This window comes from Procambarus clarkii, chromosome 18 (genome assembly GCF_040958095.1).
Source record: "Procambarus clarkii isolate CNS0578487 chromosome 18, FALCON_Pclarkii_2.0, whole genome shotgun sequence".
Classification (NCBI taxonomy): Eukaryota; Metazoa; Arthropoda; class Malacostraca; order Decapoda; family Cambaridae; genus Procambarus; species Procambarus clarkii.
Genome location: NC_091167.1, coordinates 4786758 through 4808008, shown reverse-complemented (window position 1 = coordinate 4808008; position 21251 = coordinate 4786758). Strand labels below are relative to the sequence as shown.

At 47.6% G+C, this 21251-nt stretch overlaps 1 protein-coding gene across 1 annotated transcript in view; it reads left to right on the top strand.

Moving 5' to 3' along the window:
• The window catches only part of LOC123750139 (alpha-2-macroglobulin-like), a 434012-nt gene that overhangs the window by 367501 nt on the left and 45260 nt on the right, over positions 1 to 21251 (top strand). The window contains exons 17-21 of the mRNA XM_069326235.1: positions 5603 to 5829; positions 8725 to 8807; positions 10327 to 10448; positions 11105 to 11255; positions 13778 to 13911. Coding sequence (XP_069182336.1) covers positions 5603 to 5829; positions 8725 to 8807; positions 10327 to 10448; positions 11105 to 11255; positions 13778 to 13911 — 717 coding nt within the window. The remainder of the gene's footprint in view (positions 1 to 5602; positions 5830 to 8724; positions 8808 to 10326; positions 10449 to 11104; positions 11256 to 13777; positions 13912 to 21251) is intronic.

The following is a 21251-nucleotide window of genomic DNA, read 5'->3' as shown; positions in this document are numbered from 1 at the left end:
GTTATTTTTAAAGTTATCATATAAGTTCATTAAATTGAATATAATTTAGTACTTAGTTAATAGTACTTAGACTACATTTAAAGTAATTTATTATACATTTACAATTTAAATTGTTGTTTATAGTATAAGAATATATTGGCTGTTGATAGTTCAAATCAAATCAAATCAAATGTTTATTTAGGTAAGGTACATACATACAAAAGATTTTACAAAGAGTGATGGATTTATAGTTAGGGCTAGTACATACAAAGCCTAAAGCCACTATTATGCAAAGCGTTTCGGGCATTGTAAAACTTAAATGACTAAAGCTTAATACTAATTGAGCATAAAGAGTAAAATGAAAACATGGAATGAAAACATAGCTGAAAAAGCAGCGCAAATACAATTCTGTCGACAAACAGCGCTCTTTAAAAAAAAAACAGACATTCGTTGACAATAGAGGGGTAAGGTAGGTTACAGGGAATTTATTAGGTATAGCTTCGTTTTTATCTTAAACTGGTTGAGACAGGTACAGTCTTTAACATGGTTGGGAAGGTCATTTCACATTCTGGGTCCCTTGATTTGTAGAGCATTTCTAGTTTGATTAAGTCGTACTCTAAGAATATCAAAACAAGTTATGGTGCTAGGCTAGACTATGTACATGTTTAAATCTCTGATTTAAACAGAGCCAGTGTTCAGTCATTGAACTGAATTTATTAAATCTTATCCTTGTATAAAATATAAGCTGATGTGAGAATCCCTGTCTACAGGTGTACCGGAACTTCTATCAACTAATTCATTCACCCCACCTGTCCCTTACAGCCCACAATCTGTCATTAGGAAAAGAGGAGCTAGGATTTACAGCTCTAGCTAGAGATTTTAGTTGAATTAATTTGCAGACAGTAAATTTTTAATTTAGTTCAGTACAAGTCACTGGTAGTCTCCTCTCATATCAATCCCAGCAGGTTTTTCACACATTTTCTTTTCATTTTTCGTGAATGTATTTCCCATTTTCAACCTCTGAATATTATCCTTTACCTGCAATTTGTTGTTTATGAATTTATAGAATAGACCTGGTTCTGTTTTACATTTGTCTGCAATCCCTTTTTCAAAATTTCTTTCTGCCTCTCTCCTCGCTGCCGTTTAGTTGTTTCTCGCATCTTTGTATCGCTGGTATGCTTGGTGTGTTACATATGGTATGCTGGTATCTGGTATGTTTGTGTGTGTGTGTGCATGCCTACCTAATTGTTCTCGCCTAATAATGCTTTCACGGGTTGAGTTACGGTTCTTCTGTGTGTGTGTGTTTGTCATATTTTTCGTTAGTGAATTGAAAACATTATTATTATTAATATTAACATCTTTATTGACAAAATTAATTACAATTTTGCCTAATCTGAGGATTTCGATTAGTCTTATTAAAGTGAGAATAATGCTGGTATTCACTGTCACGCAGGACAGAGGGGTCATACATAACACGATAGGTCTAAACTGTAGTCAGAAGTACATATATATATCATGGTTACAATCAATGGTTTAATGTATGGATATGTGAAAACAACTTTCTATTGTTCACTGCCACACAAGGCCAGGGATGGGTTCATAACTGATGCACCTTAGAAGTAATATAAATAAATATTGTTCTTCATTCTTTAAAATGGACAAGCAAATTTTGGATAAACTGTTAGGATGTCATCCAGAACACCTGAGTCAATAAAATAGTTACACAGTTGGTGGTACAAGAGGCCCGGAGGTCTAAAGTCCTTTATGGCTTCACATTCAACAATATAGTGTTCTAGTGAATGCATTAAAGGTTTATCACAGAGTTTACAATCTGAGTATTCTGGTAGTGGCTCAGCCTCACTAACCTGCCAAATGTGTCTATAGCCAAGGCGAATTCGCGCAATGACTACATTACATTGCCTGGTCCGGTTACTGTGCTGACCATACAAATACCTATCATTACAAAACTTGGCATAACTTTTAATACTGCAGTTTTCAGGTCTCTGGACATTTCTTAGTTCTTCTAAATCTGAATTAATTTCTTTAATTTGTATGTTTCTAATAATTGCATTAGATAGTCCAAAGTCATAATCAATGTTTTCTTTCTTGCAAGCCTCATTGGCCAATCGATCTACAAAGTCATGTTTTCCAACTAAAACATTGAAAACAAATAGCAAAGGTGAATACAGGAGTTGACTACTTAAATGTCTATCATACATGTTCGTTTAAGGTATATGTTTCAGCTGTACTGAAAGTTTATCATTTTTTTGTTAATTATTATTTTATGCAATTTTCATATTCTGACTCCTTTGGTTATCGTGTTGGAGTCTTGAGTGTTATATAGCGCATTATATCCAGCGACACAGACTGTGCTACATGGTCTTCCTGGCTTCTAGCGACACAGACTATGCTACACAGTCTTCCTGGCTTCCAGCGACACAGACTATGCTACACAGTCTTCCTGGCGTCCAGCGACACAGACTGTGCTGCACAGTCTTCCTGGCGTCCAGCGACACAGACTGTGCTACACAGTCTTCCTGGCGTCCAGCGACACAGACTGTGCTACACAGTCTTCCTGGCGTCCAGCGACACAGACTGTGCTACACAGTCTTCCTGGCGTCCAGCGACACAGACTGTGCTACACAGTCTTCCTGGCTTCCAGCGACACAGACTGTTCTACACAGTCTTCCTGGCGTCCAGCGACACAGACTGTGCTACACAGTCTTCCTGGCTTCCAGCGACACAGACTGTGCTACAAAGTCTTCCTGGCTTCCAGTGACACAGACTGTGCTACACAGTCTTCCAGTGACACAGACTGTGCTACACAGTTATAGAGAGAACAGCTTCTGTGGCTAGCAGGAACGGATCCAGAATACTAATCATGATGGACTTCAACCATGGGAAGATAGATTGGGGAAACAGAGACCCACATGGAGGCCCAGACACATGGAGAACTAAGCTGCTGGATGTGGCAACAAGAAACTTTCTAAGTCAACACGTCAAGGGACCGACAAGAATGAGAGGAGGGGATGAACCAGCCTTGCTTGATCTGATATTTACCCTAAATGAGTTGGATAAAAGGAAAGTTAAGTTGGAAGCCCCCTTGGGAATGAGTGATCATAGTGTTTTGAGCTTTGAGTACCTGGTTGAGCTAGGAATTATCACCCCCAAGAAAGAACTGGGAAACAAAGGGCTGGCGTACCGAAAGGGAAACTATGAGGAGATGAATAAATTCCTATGGGATATACATTGGGACACAGAACTCGGAACCAAGTCCGTACAAGACATGATGGACTATGTCACCAAAAAATGTCAGGAGGCTGTAAGCAGGTTTGTCCCAGCCCGACTGGAAAAAACAGAGAAGCAAAGGAAGAATCCGTGGTTTAATAGGGAATGTATGAAAGCAAAGGAGCTGAACAAAAGGGAATGGAGGAACTTCCGTAATAACAGAACACCAGATAGTAGAGAGAGAGATACCAGAGAACCAGGAACGAATATGTTAGTGTGAGAAGAGCAGCTGAGAAAAGGTATGAAAATGATATAGCTAATAAAGCCAAGACCGAACCAAAGCCAAGACCGAGCCAAGACACAGTCACATCAGGAGGAAGACAACAGTGAAGGAACAGGTGATGAAACTTAGGGTGGGCGAGGACAGGTACACAGAGAATGACAAAGAGGTGTGTAAAGAACTCAACAAAAGGTTCCAGGAGGTCTTTACAATAGAAGAGGGAGAGGTCACGGCGCTAGGAGAGGTGGCAGCAAACCAGGTGACCTTGGATAGGTTCGAAATTACAAGAGATGAGGTTAAGAAGCACCAATTGGAGCTGGATGTGAGAAGCTGTTGGGCCGGACGGAATCTCACCATGGGTATTGAAAGAGTGTGCAGGAGCACTTTGCTTGCCACTCTCCATAGTGTATAGTAGGTCACTGGAAACGGGAGATCTACCAGAAATATGGAAGACTGCTAATGTAGTACCAATATACAAAAGGGTGACAGACAAGAGGCACTGAACTACAGGCCAGTGTCCTTAACTTGTATATAATGCAAGGTGATGGAGAAGATTGGGAGAAAAAACCTACTAACACATCTGGAGAAAAGAGACTTCGTGACAACCCATCAACATGGGTTCAAGGAGAGTAAATCTTGCCTTACAGGCTTGATAGAATTCTACGATCAGGTGACAAAAATTAAGCAAGAAAGAGAAGGATAGGCAGACTGCTTTTTTTTTTACTGTCGGAAAGCCTTTGACATAGTACCCCATAAAAGGTTGATGCATAAGCTGGAGAAACAGGCAGGAGTAACTGGTAGCGTGCTCCAGTGGATAAGGGAGTACCTAAGCAATAGGAAGCAGAGAGATACAGTGAGGGGTGAGACCTCAGAATGGCGTGAAGTCACCAGTGAAGTCCCACAGGGCTCTGTTCTTGGGCCTATCCTGTTTCTGATATACGTAAAAGATCTCCCAGAGGCAATAAACTCATTCCTCTCAATGTTTGCTGAAGACGCCAAAACTATGAGAAGGATTAAGACAGAGGAGGACAGCTTGAGGCTTCAAGAAGACCTGGACAAGGTGCAGGAATGGTCGAACAAATGGCTGTTAGAGTTTAACCCAAGCAAATGTAATGTAATGAAGATAGGGGTAGGAAGCAGGAGACCAGATACAAGGTATCATTTGGGAGATGAAATACTTCAAGAGTCAGAGAGAGAGAAAGACCAGGGGGTTGATATCATGCCAGACCTGTCCCCTGAAGCTCATATCAAGAGGATAACATCAGCAGCATATGCCAGGTGGCTAACATAAGAACGGCCTTTAGAAACTTGTGTAAGGAATCTTTCAGAACATTATATACCACATATGTCAGACCAATCCTGGCGTATGCGGCTCCAGCATGGAGTCCATGTCTAGTCAAGCATAACATTAACTGGAAAAGGTTCAAAGGTTTGCCACCAGACTAGTACCCGAGCTGAGAGCTATGAACTACGAGGAGAGACTACGGGAATTAAACCTCACTTCGTTGTAAGACAGAAGAGTTAGGGGAGACATGATCACCACATTCAAGATTCTCAAGGGTATCGACAGGGTTGATAAAGACAGGCTATTTAACACCAGGGGCACACGCACTAGGGGACACAGGTGGAAACTGAGTGCCCAAATGAGCCACAGAGATATTAGAAAGAACTTTTTTAGTGTCAGAGTGGTTGACAAATGGAATGCATTAGGAAGTGATGTGGTGGAGGCAGACTCCATTCACAGTTTCAAGTGTAGATATGATAGAGCCCAATAGGCTCAGGAACCTGTACACCTGTTGATTGACGGTTGGGAGGCGGGACCAAAGAGCCAGAGCTCAACCCCCGCAAGCACAACTAGGTGAGTACAACTAGGTGAGTACAGTCTTCTAGGCTTCCAGCGACACAGACTGTGCTACACAGTCTTCCTGGCTTCAAGGGATACAGACTGTGTTAGGCTTTGCTCCTTCTTCTAACAGTGACTTACGATAATGTCTAACCTCCTCATTCTAACTTAAGTCATGCCATTCATAGATCATCCTGGAGCGGTAACTGCTTCAAGTCACTCAAAACATTAATGATGCCATTCATTCTTATGTGTCTACTGTCTTGGTTTAGGTGTCTGTGAGGGTGCAGGAGAGTGAGGAGTACCAGATCTTGGAGGAGGCGACTGAGCAGATTGTCCTCGGGAAGCGTAGCTCTTGTGTCCCGGCACAGGACAAGGTCGTTCACATAGTGAGGATCAAACCCCTGGTGATCGGAGAAGTCAACATTAGCGTAGCTGCCTTCGTCGACCATGAGTACTCTCAGCCCTGCGGCTCCGGTGATTCATCCATCAACAGAAGGTCAGCAAAATATTCCTTCTTTCCTCACTACTCACCAGCATTCAAGTCATGATGAGGATTTTAATAATAATAATAATAATAATAATAATAATAATAATAATAAAATAATAATAATAATAATAATAATGATAATAATAATAATATTAATAATAATAATAATAATAATAATAATAATAATAATATAATAATAATAATGATAATACACAAGTAAATAATCTTTATGTGATATATCTCTGATAAAATCAATTTGAGCAATGCCGCAGAGTGATGAACTTCATTACCTTGCCTGAGTGCATAGGGATTATCCTTTGCCCCTGCCAGAGTGCATGGCAGATTATCCATAGGTAATGGATAATCCGCATGCACTCTGGCTGGGGAGATGAGGCTGCAGAGTTGGGGAGCTTCATGCTCTCCTCTGCAGGCTGAGGTTCTGTTCTTTGGTCACTGGTGGGCGGTTTGTTCGGTTGTTGTCTTCTACTTCTCTGGCCAAGAATGATTCAGGTGGTTCGCGGAGGGGTCCCGAGATGACTGATGCCTGGCAGGTCTGCGTGCTCCCGTTTCTGCCTCGTGGGTGCTATGTTGGCTGACCCCACTCCCTGGGTATCCCGTTCTTTGTGTCTGGAAAGCTAAGCAGCTTGTGGTCTGCCCTCAGGCCTCTGATATTCGTAAATATGCAGCTTTGGCTGCATTTTTTTCTTTAAAAATGTCGAGGACTTTGGGGCTTAGAGGTTTACATGGTTTAACCGGGTCTTGTGGGCCCAACACAGTGGGCTCAGTATCCAAGAACAGCGTCAATTCAACGCCGAATCAACGTCATCAACGTTTAATTTACATTGATAATGCTGATGCATCGTCGAACTCGCACCACTCTTGGATATCGTGCTCACTGGGGATTTGGTGAAAGTTCCTGGTCCCAGTCGGTCTTGTTTGACCTAAGACCTGCCGTTTCTCCTCATCCTCCCTGATTAGTTCCTTGTTTGCCGTCTGCTCTTTAGTTAGCTTCAAGAAGCCATGAAGCGGCTCCTCCCACAAAACTATCATTGAATATAATAAAACGCCTCGTTCTGGTGGCTCCCAGACTCCATCCCTGCTAGGTTAGTTAGTTCCTTGTACATCACTCCGAACTGACCTGCAACAGGCTCTTGGCAGGGGCTTCGAGCCGATTGGTGCCGGCCATAAGTATTAACGGGCGTGAGCTAGTTTTGAGTGAACAAATTGTTTGGAATGAATAGTTTGGCAGGTTTGATGCTTCATTTCCCATGAACTCTGCAGTTGTCTATCAAGTTTGACTGACTTTCTGGATGGATTCCTCAGTGAGGATGTTGACAAGTCACCTGCTTCTTGCACCTCACTCAAGAGGCCAGGTTCTGGCTTTGATCTCCATATAACATCTGATTTTTCTATCTACTCTGTGATTGTGAAAAAGTAAAGCAAAGTAAGGAAGAAAGGAGGGGATAAGGTTGGATAACATGGATAAAGTTGAGGGGGGAACTAAGGTAGAGAGAAGCGAGTGGGGATAGTAAACGGGGAGCGAACTGGAAGAGTGGAGGTAGGAGGAATGAAGGAAGTAGGAGGGGGGAGGAAGGAGGGATAAGCAGGAGTAGGGTGAGTAGACAAGACTGTTATTCTGTTATACTATCTATGATGTTATACTATACTGATATTCTAAGATGTTCTGATGTTTGCTGCCACCACCTGTCATTGAAACTAAATATAAATTCCACTTAAACAATGTGACAGGAGTACTGTTTAATTTATCACTTTCTAAATAAATTCCTAAGTAAACCCGACTGGTTAAGTGAGGCGAGGTGGCGCGCGAGCTCCTCTCATCAAGCCACACCTTCCCTCACTCACCTCACGGTGCCCTCACTCTCGTTTCTACCTTGTTCATCTCGTAATTTCTCTAGTCTTAACTCTTACTTGTGGGGACATTGGTTCAAAGAGAGGACTGAACCTAACTTGTCCTATTCTAAGGACTTGTAGAATAACAAGTCAAGCTTGTTATTCTACACATAGACATTTATCGAATCAAATTATTTGAAATTATTTCAATTTCCAGCAATTGATATTTAACATTTTAACATCCAATTATTTAACATAATATTGACCAAATTAAAAAGGGGGGGGGGGGTCACCCACTCCATGCACGCCCACACCATACATTGCTAAATGGTTCAGACTCTACTAGCTTGTCACCACTAAGACACACTTCTGGTTTAAGACAATGCATAACTGAACTCTTACCTCACTAACAAGTTCACCCAGGGGTGGGTGATGGCTAATCACCAGCCCGGATGGAGGAGCTGGTTGGATGTACTCACCCTTGCAAAGGTTCCACTCTCACTGCTCAACCACCTCGCTGGCCGAGCCAGGGGTGGGTACTCTCGCAAGCCAGAACATGGCTTCTTTGTTGAAAGTACTGCCGTCAGCAAAGCTGTGCAGGCTCACCTCACCAACTACCACCTCGCTCTCGACTAACACGCACACACGTATACACTCACACACAATTACAACTCACAATTATACGTGAAAGAGTGCAAAATACTTGCACTGTTACATAAGTGCAAAATACTTGCACTGTTACATCCAGCAGGCCAAAGACCACTTGGTCTCCACCAGAAAAGAGACATTTCATTACATTTAGCACTTTTTCTAGATTTTTATCCCTTTTTTGTAAAAAGAAACTCGTAAAAAATAAAATAGAAAATTTTAAGAATAGTGAATAAGGGTAAACCAGAAACTAGAGATTAGCACACTCCAAGAGATACACTTAATTGCTTAATTCATCCAATACAATCGTAATAACTTTGTAATAGTTCTTCATAAACTAGATAAACAGTATGCTAGAATAAATAGAACGAGATGGTTTAAATACTTTCCTATAATCGTTTTCAGAGACTCACTGATAAAACCCATCACAGTGGAGGCCGAGGGGTTCCTGAGAGAGAAGACCTGGAGCAAGTACATCTGCTCTAAAGGTAAGGATTTATCATCATTGTTGTGTAGCCGTGTACCACCCTCAGTGATCAGTGTGACTGTCACCCTCAGTGATCAGTGTGACTGTCACCCTCAGTGATCAGTGTGACTGTCACCCTCAGTGATCAGTGTGACTGTCACCCTCAGTGATCAGTGTGACTGTCACCCTCAGTGATCAGTGTGACTGTCACCCTCAGTGATCAGTGTGACTGTCACCCTCAGTGATCAGTGTGACTGTCACCCTCAGTGATCAGTGTGACTGTCACCCTCAGTGATCAGTCTGACTGTCACCCTCAGTGATCAGTGTGACTGTCACCCTCAGTGATCAGTGTGACTGTCACCCTCAGTGATCAGTGTGACTGTCACCCTCAGTGATCAGTGTGACTGTCACCCTCAGTGATCAGTGTGACTGTCACCCTCAGGGATCAGTGTGACTGTCAACACTCGGCTCGTTACTTAAGCTCTAGGCCCAACTCTACATTGGTGCTTCACGCGGCTAACGACCAGATCATTTTGCATGATCATATGCCATCAGTCCCATCTCTCTCTTACACTAGACTCCTTGAGATGTTTGGTGATATTGACCTTGTCATTATACTGATAACGATAATTAATAATAATAAACAGATAAATCACACTAATGTGATATATATCAGAGACTATCACCTGGAGCTGTTTAGTGACTGGTGACCAAGGCGCTGCCAGCCGCTTACTCCACCGCGGTACAGTGGTAAGGTCAGGCGTCGGCAGCTCACAGGCAAGGAAAAGGTGGTAGAAGAAGAATACTTGAACAATGGGTAGAAGAAGGATGCTTAAATAGGGTACTGGAGAGAGGGGGAGATTGGAAAAGGTGTACAGGAGAGAAGGGGGGATCAACGGGGAGAAAGTTTGACATGGGAGGAGATGGGAAGAAAAGACGGGATAGGGGAAAGCGAGATGAGAAGGGGAAGGTTCGGAGATAGGGGCGAGGGAGACCCGAGCACAGCCGGGTATCCTCCTTTAGTATATCTGTAAAAGAGAATGTCTGCTTGTTAGTCTATCTTCGGTTGGAGGCGATGGTTGTAATTAGCCTCATTCAACTTTCCATGGTGAATTGTTATTGTATGGTAATCGTCAAAGGTGGATGCATTCGACCCCTCATGCCCCTCTTTAAGTTGGATTTGCTCCTGTTGCTACAAACACCGACTCTAAGGACAATCAAACCAATATTATTAATTTCATAGTTTGCTCACAAGCAGATTTCTCGGCTGTTACTGGATGGAGGGAGGTAGGATGGGAATGACAGAGAATTAGGGAGTTGAAGTGAGGAGGAGGGGTTGAGGGGGGGGGGAGAGAGACCCGGACATCGCTGGGTACCACATCTAGAGTTATATATGCAGTCCTCACACTGCTCTACCAAAATTTTGTTCCAGTGCTAGTCATTATTTTTGTATTAGAAATGACCTACACAAGACTTGTTTTAGGAAATACTCATTGTATATTGTTTAGATATTTGGTGAAGTATATTTGTTGTTGTTGCAGACTTTGAGACTGGCGAGGACTCGCTGGAGGCGTGGGAGCTGGAGACCCCACAGGTCATGGTGGAGGGGTCAGAGCGAGGCTGGGTCACGGCCGTCGGTGACCTCATAGCTCTCACACTCGAGGTACTCACTCACTCACTCATGTTCTCTGTGATAGTTATGTGTAAACCTTAAACCATAGGGACTATCTTGTTGAGAGATCAGTGTAACAAGGTGAGCAATATCCCCCCATATGTTGGTTACATACTAACATGCATCAGAGTAAACATTAGTGCAGCTCAGTACCATTGTCAGGTAAGATATTCTGGGCTCTCATATCACCTGTTTGGGCATCATGATATCTTTATATACACTAATTGATTAAAATAAAAAATTATATGTCTTATCGACTTTCATGCTGGATACTATAGAACAATTAATGCTCCATTCTCTATTGTTATAAAATTTTGTGGTGTTCTTTCTTTGAAGTTAAATAAATTAATGAAACAATTATTTTTCAAATATTTTAAACAATAATTCAATCTCCGTTTAAATATCATCTTATATAGTTCATATAGTAGTCATTTTAAATATAATTTTCCTTCTGATTTGACATCACAAGAAATTATTACACTGTAATTTCTTGTGAAGTGAAAGAGACTTGCTGATGACACTAATAATAAAGTGTTGCATGCACTTTACATACACCGTGTTGCATGCATACAACGGTGGATGCTTGGTGCATGTGCAACGGCTTCTTAACACATTATAACCCAGAATATTTCCATAATTCCTTGAAGAATTTGGGGAGCCTGATCCGGATGCCGTACGGGTGTGGGGAGCAGAACATGATCAACTTCGTGCCCAACATCTTCATCATGCAGTACCTGAAGGCCTCCAACCAGACCACCCCGGAGACCACCAGGAGGCTCCTCACCTACATGAAGACCGGTAACCTCATTATTATCTCTATCTATGTAAGGACAGTTAGCCAATATTTCTGGATATGGTCGGTCTGAGGTCTGACAACGTGGGTGATGACAGGTCAGTACCTGCTGTCCCTCAAGCTAAGTAATGTTGTTGTTTTTTTAGATTCAGCTACTCGGACAAAAGTTCCAAGCAGCACGGACTATGGTGATCCCGCATTAGTCATCAAAACTACGGCCCACAATGGTTCCTGGACGTGCCCATGTTTATAACCTGAGTTAATGCTAAACGCGTTAGTTTACTGTGAACAAGTGTGGGCCGGAGTTTACATGTGCTTCAGAACAACTCTGGCTGCCTCGTCAGCAAACTCTAACAATGTGGTATACGTCTCTTATTGATATCGTCGTCAGGCAGAGAGCCCGTACTTGGGCTTATTCCAGGTCCCCCGTAGTCAACTATAGCTAACCCTAGTGGCTCTACTACACTTTAGAAACTCTCGAGTACCTATTTACTGCTAGGTGAGTACCTAATTACTGCTAGGTGACTATCTATTTAATGCTAGGTGAGTGAATTTAGGTGGATTTACACCTGTTTACTGCTACTTGATTACCTATTTACCGCTAGGTAAACATCGTGAGCAGGGAAAAAATGTCCAACCGTTTCTGTCCGACCTAGAGAATAAATCCCGAGGTTATTAACCAAATACGTAGACCACTGTGCTAACAATAACCATTTGAAATTACACGAACCAAACTAAGGAAGGGAATTATCAGGAGATAGCGCCAAGTCATCACGACTATATAGCACTTGGAAGGGGTCAGGATAAGGATTTGGAATGGGACGGGGGAAAGGAATGGTGCCCAACCAATTGGACGGTCGGAGATTGAACGCCGACCTGCATGAAGCGAGACCGTCACTCTAACGTCCAGCCCAAGTGGTTGGGTACCAAACTAAGGAGGTATATGCTAATTATCACAATGATTATAATTGATAAAATACCTTTAAAACGCCGAAATTTGTACGCTACTGTCGATGGCATCCAGAGTGTGGAACACCGCGGGGAACAGATGCCGGGTTACCACTTGACTGGTATCTGACTGGCTCACCGTTACAGCTGGCTCATTGTTACAGCTGGCTCAGTTAGAGCTGGCACACGTTACAGCTGGCTCGACGTTATAGATGGCTCAGTTAGAGATGGCTCAACGTTACAGTTGGCTCACCGTTGCAGCTGGCTCACCGTTGCAGCTAGCACAAAGGTACAGCTTGCTCACCGTTACAGCTGGTAGGCAGTGGCAGCTGTAACGGTGGCAGCTGGCTCATCGTTACTGGAAATTATAAGAGTGTGGAAGTAGGCTACAGGGCAGACACAGCTTCAGAAGAGGAATTTCAAGATTTACATATCGTGAAAAATATGGTGAAGTCCAAGCTCTTATAATGGTAGATTTTAATCACTACACAATGGATTTTGGGTGAATGCAAAATCACAAGCCGAAGAGGAACAATTTCTTGGCCTGGTACAAGACTCATATTTTTTATTCAGCACGTGGTAGAGCCCACACGAGGCAGCAACATTCTGGACCTTTGCTAACACCAGAGGAGGTCGTGGTCGATCAAACTCAGCAAGAGGAGAAGCTCGCCCCGTAATATTCTAAGATAGAACACAATTAGAGAAACCCATATAAAGGTCTGGAACGATGACGTTCTAGACTGCTTTCGAGGAGTTCCTGTATGATGCAGTTCCTGTATCAGAATGATACAGAAACTGCAAAATATCTCTTGGTAGTCAGAGACGTGGAAGTTTCGTGGGGAAATTTAAAAAATTTAACACTGAGCTTGGATCTGAGTGAGTACCAAGAAGGAAAAGTAAAAGGAGGAGGTGGATGACGGGTTGTCACCAGTGCTATAACAGCAAGGCAAAACCTCTGAAAGAATTAAGAGTCCACCAGGAGGCACACGGGTTGACACATATAGAAGGGCTTTTATTTCTCTGCTCAGGGCACAAGAACAGGTAAAAGGAACTATGAAATGAAACTTGCTCAAAACATAATGAAAGATCCAAAGTATATTTATGCCCACCAGAGAAGTAGAATAAAGACAAAAGACTCGATAGGACCCTTCGCAGATAAGTCCAACCAAATTTCAATTAATGATAAAAAGGCAGCCAACGTATATGAATACTTTACATCAGTGTTCACACTAGAAAGATTAGACAATTTAAAAAATACAAACAGATGTTTTAAGCAGAGGAAAAAATGAATTAAGCAATATTCCGATAACGTGCAAAACAATCAGGAAGACCGTCGAAATACCCGTCGAAGTCCTGGGTAAATACTGGTATGGAAACATGTTTGTTGATTTGTGTTACAAATTTCGGGATACCGTAACAGACGTGTAGATCACTTAATTGTTTCTAGTGCAGGTGAGACATGTATATGGCTATTGGCTTTCTGTTGTTTCTTTAATTTTTATACTTTTGTTATAAGAGCGTGTTGTAGCGACTAGTTAATGTATTAGTTGGCGATAATTACATTAGTGGCTGCCTGCAGGGTACCAACGGGAGCTCCTCTACCGTAGAGGTGACGGCTCCTTCAGCGCCTTCGGCCACGCTGACGACTCCGGCTCCACCTGGTTGTCGGCCTTCGTCCTCAAGTCCTTCAGCCAGGCCCAACAGTTTATTGTAGTGAGTGGATCTCCTCTTGCTGTGTTTTACATTACTCTACACTCAAGCATTCATTCTAAGCCAATTGTTTCACGCCAAGCTAACTTGAACTTCCTAGTGTAAATGGCGGTCAACAGACGGAGCCCAACAGACAGAGCCCAACAGTTTATTGTGGTGAGTGAACCTCCTCTTGCTGTGTTTTACATTACTCTACACTCAAGCATTCATTCTAAGTCAATTGTTTCACGCCAAGCTAACTTGAACTTCCTAGTGTAAATGGCGGTCAACAGACGGAGCCCAACAGAAGGAGCCCAACAGACGGAGCCCAACAGACAGAGCCCAACAGACAGAGCCCAACAGACGGAGCCCAACAGACGGAGCCCAACAGACAGAGCCCAACAGACAGAGCCCAACAGACGAAGCCCAACAGACGGAGCCCAACAGACAGAGCCCAACAGACGGAGCCCATCAGACGGAGCCCAACATACAGAGCCCAACAGACAGAGCCCAACAGACGGAGCCCAACAGACGGAGCCCAACAAACGGAGCCCAACAGAGGGAGCACAACAGACAGATCCCAACAGGCGGATCCCAACAGACGGAGCACAACAGACGGAGCACAACAGATGGAGCCGAACAGACGGATCCCAACAGACGGATCCCAACAGACGAGTCCCAACAGACGGAGCCCAACAGACGGAGTCCAACAGACGGATCCCAACAGACGGATCCCAATAGACGCATCCCAACAGACGGAGCCCAACAGACGGAGTCCAACAGACGGATCCCAACAGACGGAGCCCAACAGACGGAGTCCAACAGACTGATCCCAACAGACGGAGTCCAACAGATGGAGCACAACTGACGGATCCCAACAGATGCATCCCAACAGACGGATCCCAACAGACGGAGCCCAACAGACGGAGTCCAACAGACGGATCCCAACAGACGCATCCCAACAGACGCATCACAACGGGCCCAACAGACGGAGTCCAACAGACGGATCCCAACAGACGGAGTCCAACAGAAGGATCCCAACAGACGGAGCACAACAGACGGATCCCAACAGACGGAGTCCAACAGACGGAGCCCAACTGACGGAACCCAACAGACGGATCCCAACAGACGGAGCCCAACAGACGGAGTCCAACAGACGGATCCCAACAGACGGAGCCCAACAGACGGATTCCAACAGACGGATCCCAACAGATGGAGCCCAACAGACGGATCCCAACAGACGGAGCCCAACTGACGTAGCCCAACTGACGGAGCCCAATAGACGGAGCCCAACTGACGGAGCCCAACAGACGGAGCCCAACAGATGGAGCCCAACAGACGGAGCCCAACAGACGGAGTCCAACAGATCCCAACAGATGGAGCCCAACAGACGGATCCCAACAGACAGAGTCCAACTGACGGAGCCCAACTGACGGAGCCCAACTGACGGAGCCCAACTGACGGAGCCCAACTGACGGAGCCCAACAGACGGAGCCCAACAGACGGAGCCCAACTGACGGAGCCCAACTGACGGAGCCTAACAGACGGATCCCAACAGACGGAGCCCAACTGACGGAGCCCAACAGATGGAGCCCAACAGACAGAGCCCAACAGACGGAGCCCAACAGACGGAGCCCAACAGACAGAGCCCAACAGACGGAGCCCAACAGACGGATCCCAACAGATGGAGCCCAACAGACTGATCCCAACAGACGGAGCCCAACTGACGGAGCCCAACTGACGGAGCCCAATAGACGGAGCCCAACTGACGGAGCCCAACAGACGGAGCCCAACAGATGGAGCCCAACAGACGGATCCCAACAGACGGAGTCCAACAGACGGAGCCCATCTGACGGAGCCCAACAGACGGAGCCCAACAGACGGAGTCCAACAGACGGATCCCAACAGATGGAGCCCAACAGACGGATCCCAACTGACGGAGCCCAACAGACGGAGCCCAACAGACGGAGTCCAACAGACGGATCCCAACAGATGGAGCCCAACAGACGGATCCCAACAGACAGAGTCCAACTGACGGAGCCCAACTGACGGAGCCCAACTGACGGAGCCCAACTGACGGAGCCCAACAGACGGAGCCCAACAGACGGATCCCAACAGACGGGGCCCAACTGACAGAGCCCAACAGACGGAGCCCAACTGACGGAGCCCAACTGACGGAGCCCAACAGACGGATCCCAACAGACGGAGCCCAACTGACGGAGCCCAACAGATGGAGCCCGACAGACAGAGCCCAACAGACGGAGCCCAACAGACAGAGCCCAACAGACAGAGCCCAACAGACGGAGCCCAACAGACGGAGCCCAACAGACAGAGCCCAACAGACGGAGCCCAACAGACGGATCCCAACAGATGGAGCCCAACAGACGGAGCCCAATAGACGGAGCCCAACTGACGGAGCCCAACAGACGGAGCCCAACAGATGGAGCCCAACAGACGGATCCCAACAGACGGAGTCCAACAGACGGAGCCAATCTGACGGAGCCCAACAGACGGAGCCCAACAGACGGAGTCCAACAGACGGATCCCAACAGATGGAGCCCAACAGACGGATCGCAACAGACAGAGTCCAACTGACGGAGCCCAACTGACGGAGCCCAACTGACGGAGCCCAACTGACGGAGCCCAACAGACGGAGCCCAACAGACAGATCCCAACAGACGGAGCCCAACTGACGGAGCCCAACAGACGGATCGCAACAGACGGAGCCCAACTGACGGAGCCCAACAGACGGATCCCAACAGACGGAGTCCAACAGACGGAGTCCAACAGACGGAGCCCAACAGACAGATCCCAACAGACGGAGCCCAACTGACGGAGCCCAACAGACGGAGCCCAACTGACGGAGCCCAACTGACGGAGCCCAACAGACGGATCCCAACAGACGGAGCCCAACTGACGGAGCCCAACAGATGGAGCCCAACAGACGGATCCCAACAGACGGAGTCCAACAGACGGAGTCCAACAGACGGATCCCAACAGACGGAGCACAACAGACGGATGCCAACAGACGGAGTCCAACAGACGGAGCCCAATTAACTGACGGATCCCAACAGACGGATCCTAACAGACGGAGCCCAACAGACGGAGTCCAGCAGACGGATCCCAACAGACGGAGCCCAACAGACAGAGTCCAACAGACGGAGCCCAACAGACTGAGTCCAACAGACGGATCCCAACAGACGGAGCCCAACAGACGGAGTCCAACAGACGGATCCCAACAGATGGAGCCCAACAGACGGAGCCCAACTGACAGAGCCCAACTGACAGAGCCCAATAGACGGAGCCCAACTGACGGAGCCCAACAGACGGAGCCCAACAGACGGAGCCCAACAGACGGAGCCCAACTGACGGAACCCAACTGACGGAGCCCAACAGACGGAGCCCAACTGATGGAGCCCAACTGAGAGAGCCCAACAGACGGAGCCCAACAAACGGAGTCCAACTGACGGAGCCCAACTGACGGAGTCCAACTGACGGAGCCCAACAGACGGAGCCCAACAGACGGAGCCCAACAGACGGAGCCCAACAGACAGAGCCCAACAGACGGAGCCCATCAGACGGAGCCCAACATACAGAGCCCAACAGTCAGAGCCCAACAGACGGAGCCCAACAGACGGAGCCCAACAAACGGAGCCCAACAGAGGGAGCACAACAGACAGATCCCAACAGGCGGATCCCAACAGACGGAGCACAACAGACGGAGCACAACAGATGGAGCCGAACAGACGGATCCCAACAGACGGATCCCAACAGACGAGTCCCAACAGACGGAGCCCAACAGACGGAGCCCAACAGACGGAGTCCAACAGACGGATCCCAACAGACGGATCCCAACAGACGGATCCCAACAGACGCATCCCAATAGACGCATCCCAACAGACGGAGCCCAACAGACGGAGTCCAACAGACGGATCCCAACAGACGGAGCCCAACAGACGGAGTCCAACAGACTGATCCCAACAGACGGAGTCCAACAGATGGAGCACAACTGACGGATCCCAACAGATGCATCCCAACAGACGGATCCCAACAGACGGAGCCCAACAGACGGAGTCCAACAGACGGATCCCAACAGACGCATCCCAACAGACGCATCACAACAGACGGAGCCCAACAGACGGAGTCCAACAGACGGATCCCAACAGACGGAGTCCAACAGAAGGATCCCAACAGACGGAGCACAACAGACGGATCCCAACAGACGGAGTCCAACAGACGGAGCCCAACTGACGGATCCCAACAGACGGATCCCAACAGACGGAGCCCAACAGACGGAGTCCAACAGACGGATCCCAACAGACGGAGCCCAACAGACGGAGTCCAACAGACGGATCCCAACAGATGGATCCCAACAGACGGATCCCAACAGACGGAGCCCAACTGACGGAGCCCAACTGACGGAGCCCAATAGACGGAGCCCAACTGACGGAGCCCAAAAGACGGATCCCAACAGATGGAGCCCAACAGACGGATCCCAACAGACGGAGTCCAACAGACGGAGCCCAACTGACGGAGCCCAACAGACGGAGCCCAACAGACGGAGTCCAACAGACGGATCCCAAGAGATGGAGCCCAACAGACGGATCCCAACAGACAGAGTCCAACTGACGGAGCCCAACTGACGGAGCCCAACTGACGGAGCCCAACTGACGGAGCCCAACAGACGGAGCCCAACAGACGGATCCCAACAGACGGAGCCCAACTGACGGAGCCCAACAGACGGAGCCCAACTGACGGAGCCCAACTGACGGAGCCCAACAGAATCCCAACAGACGGAGCCCAACTGACGGAGCCCAACAGATGGAGCCCAACAGACAGAGCCCAACAGACGGAGCCCAGCAGACAGAGCCCAACAGACAGAGCCCAACAGACGGAGCCCAACAGACGGAGCCAAACAGACAGAGCCCAACTGACGGAGCCCAACAGACGGATCCCAACAGATGGAGCCCAACAGACGGATCCCAACAGACGGAGCCCAACTGACGGAGCCCAACTGACGGAGCCCAATAGACGGAGCCCAACTGACGGAGCCCAACAGACGGAGCCCAACAGATGGAGCCCAACAGACGGATCCCAACAGACGGAGTCCAACAGACGGATCCCAAGAGATGGAGCCCAACAGACGGATCCCAACAGACAGAGTCCAACTGACGGAGCCCAACAGACGGAGCCCAACAGACGGAGCCCAACTGACGGAGCCCAACAGACGGAGCCCAACAGACGGAGTCCAACAGACGGATCCCAAGAGATGGAGCCCAACAGACGGATCCCAACAGACAGAGTCCAACTGACGGAGCCCAACTGACGGAACCCAACTGACGGAGCCCAACAGACGGAGCCCAACAGACGGATCCCAACAGACGGAGCCCAACTGACGGAGCCCAACAGACGGAGCCCAACTGACGGAGCCCAACTGACGGAGCCCAACAGACGGATCCCAACAGACGGAGCCCAACTGACGGAGCCCAACAGATGGAGCCCAACAGACGGATCCCAACAGACGGAGTCCAACAGACGGAGTCCAACAGACGGATCCCAACAGACGGAGCACAACAGACGGATCCCAACAGACGGAGTCCAACAGACGGAGCCCAACTGACGGATCCCAACAGACGGATCCCAACAGACGGAGCCCAACAGACGGAGTCCAGCAGACGGATCCCAACAGACGGAGCCCAACAGACGGAGTCCAACAGACGGAGCCCAACAGACTGAGTCCAACAGACGGATCCCAACAGACGGAGCCCAACAGACGGATCCCAACAGATGGAGCCCAACAGACGGAGCCCAACTGACAGAGCCCAACTGACGGAGCCCAATAGACGGAGCCCAACTGACGGAGCCCAACAGACGGAGCCCAACAGACGTAGCCCAACAGACGGAGCCCAACTGACGGAACCCAACTGACGGAGCCCAACAGACGGAGCCCAACTGATGGAGCCCAACTGAGAGAGCCCAACAGACGGAGCCCAACAAACGGAGTCCAACTGACGGAGCCCAACTGACGGAGCCCAACTGACGGAGCCCAACAGACGGAGCCCAACAGACGGATCCCAACAGACGGAGCCCAACAGACGGATCCCAACAGACGGAGTCCAACAGACGGAGCCCAACTGACGGAGCCCAACAGACGGAGTTTGACTGTTTTGGGTGCAGTGGTGAAGTTTTGTACGTTCGGCCACTGCTTCTATAAGTACTACACAATTGTTAATATCGGATTGTATTTCCACACCCTAAGCACCCTAAAGCGATGAGACCAATTCATCACTATTGACTGAACAATCAGTACAATAATCTAGCAACATCCTCATCACAAATGCGGCCACTGGGACATGTAGACTGATCGTATTGCTCATGACGGCTGAGAAGGTTCTGAGGCAAGACTGATTTTTTGAAATGCTGGCAGTAGGACACTAGAGACCTGTGTTGGTAACAATAATAAACATTTTATCTACTGAATGGATTTCCGGATTGCCAGATGTTTAGGTCGATACCCAGCCCACACACCTGATACCCAGCCCACACACCTGATACCCCACCCACACCTGATACCGAGTCCACACATCTGATACCCAGCCCACACACCTGATACCCAGCCCACACACCTGATACCCAGCCCACACACTTGATACCTAGTCCACACACCTGATACCCATCCCACACACCTGATACCGAGTCCACACACCTGATACCCCGCTCACACACCTGATACCCAGCCCACACACCTGATACCCAGCCCACACACGTGATACCCAGTCCACACACGTGATACCCAGCCCACACACGTGATACCCAGCCCACACACCTGATACCCAGTCCACACACGTGATACCCGGTCCACACACCTGATACCCCGCTCACACACCTGATACCCAGCCCACACACCTGATACCCAGCCCACACACGTGATACCCAGCCCACAAAGACGGAAAGCCTTTGACACAGTATCTCATAAAAGGTTGATGCATAAGCTGGAGAAACAGGCAGGAATAACTGGTAGGGCGCTCCAGTGGATAAGGGAGTACCTAAGCAATAGGAAGCAGAGAGTTACAGTGAGGGGTGGGACCTCAGACTGGCGTGAAGTCACCAGTGGAGTCCCATAGGGCTCTGTTCTTGGACCTATCCTGTTTCTGATATATGTAAATGATTTCCAAGAGGGTATAGACTCATTCCTCTCAATGTTTGCTGACGACGCCAAAATTATGAGAAGTATTAAGAGAGAGGGACAGCTTGAGGCTTCAAGAAGACCTGGACAAGCTGCAGGAATGGTCGGACAAATGGTTGTTACAGTTTAACCCAAGCAAATGTAATGTAATGAAGATTGGGGTAGGAAGAAGGAGACC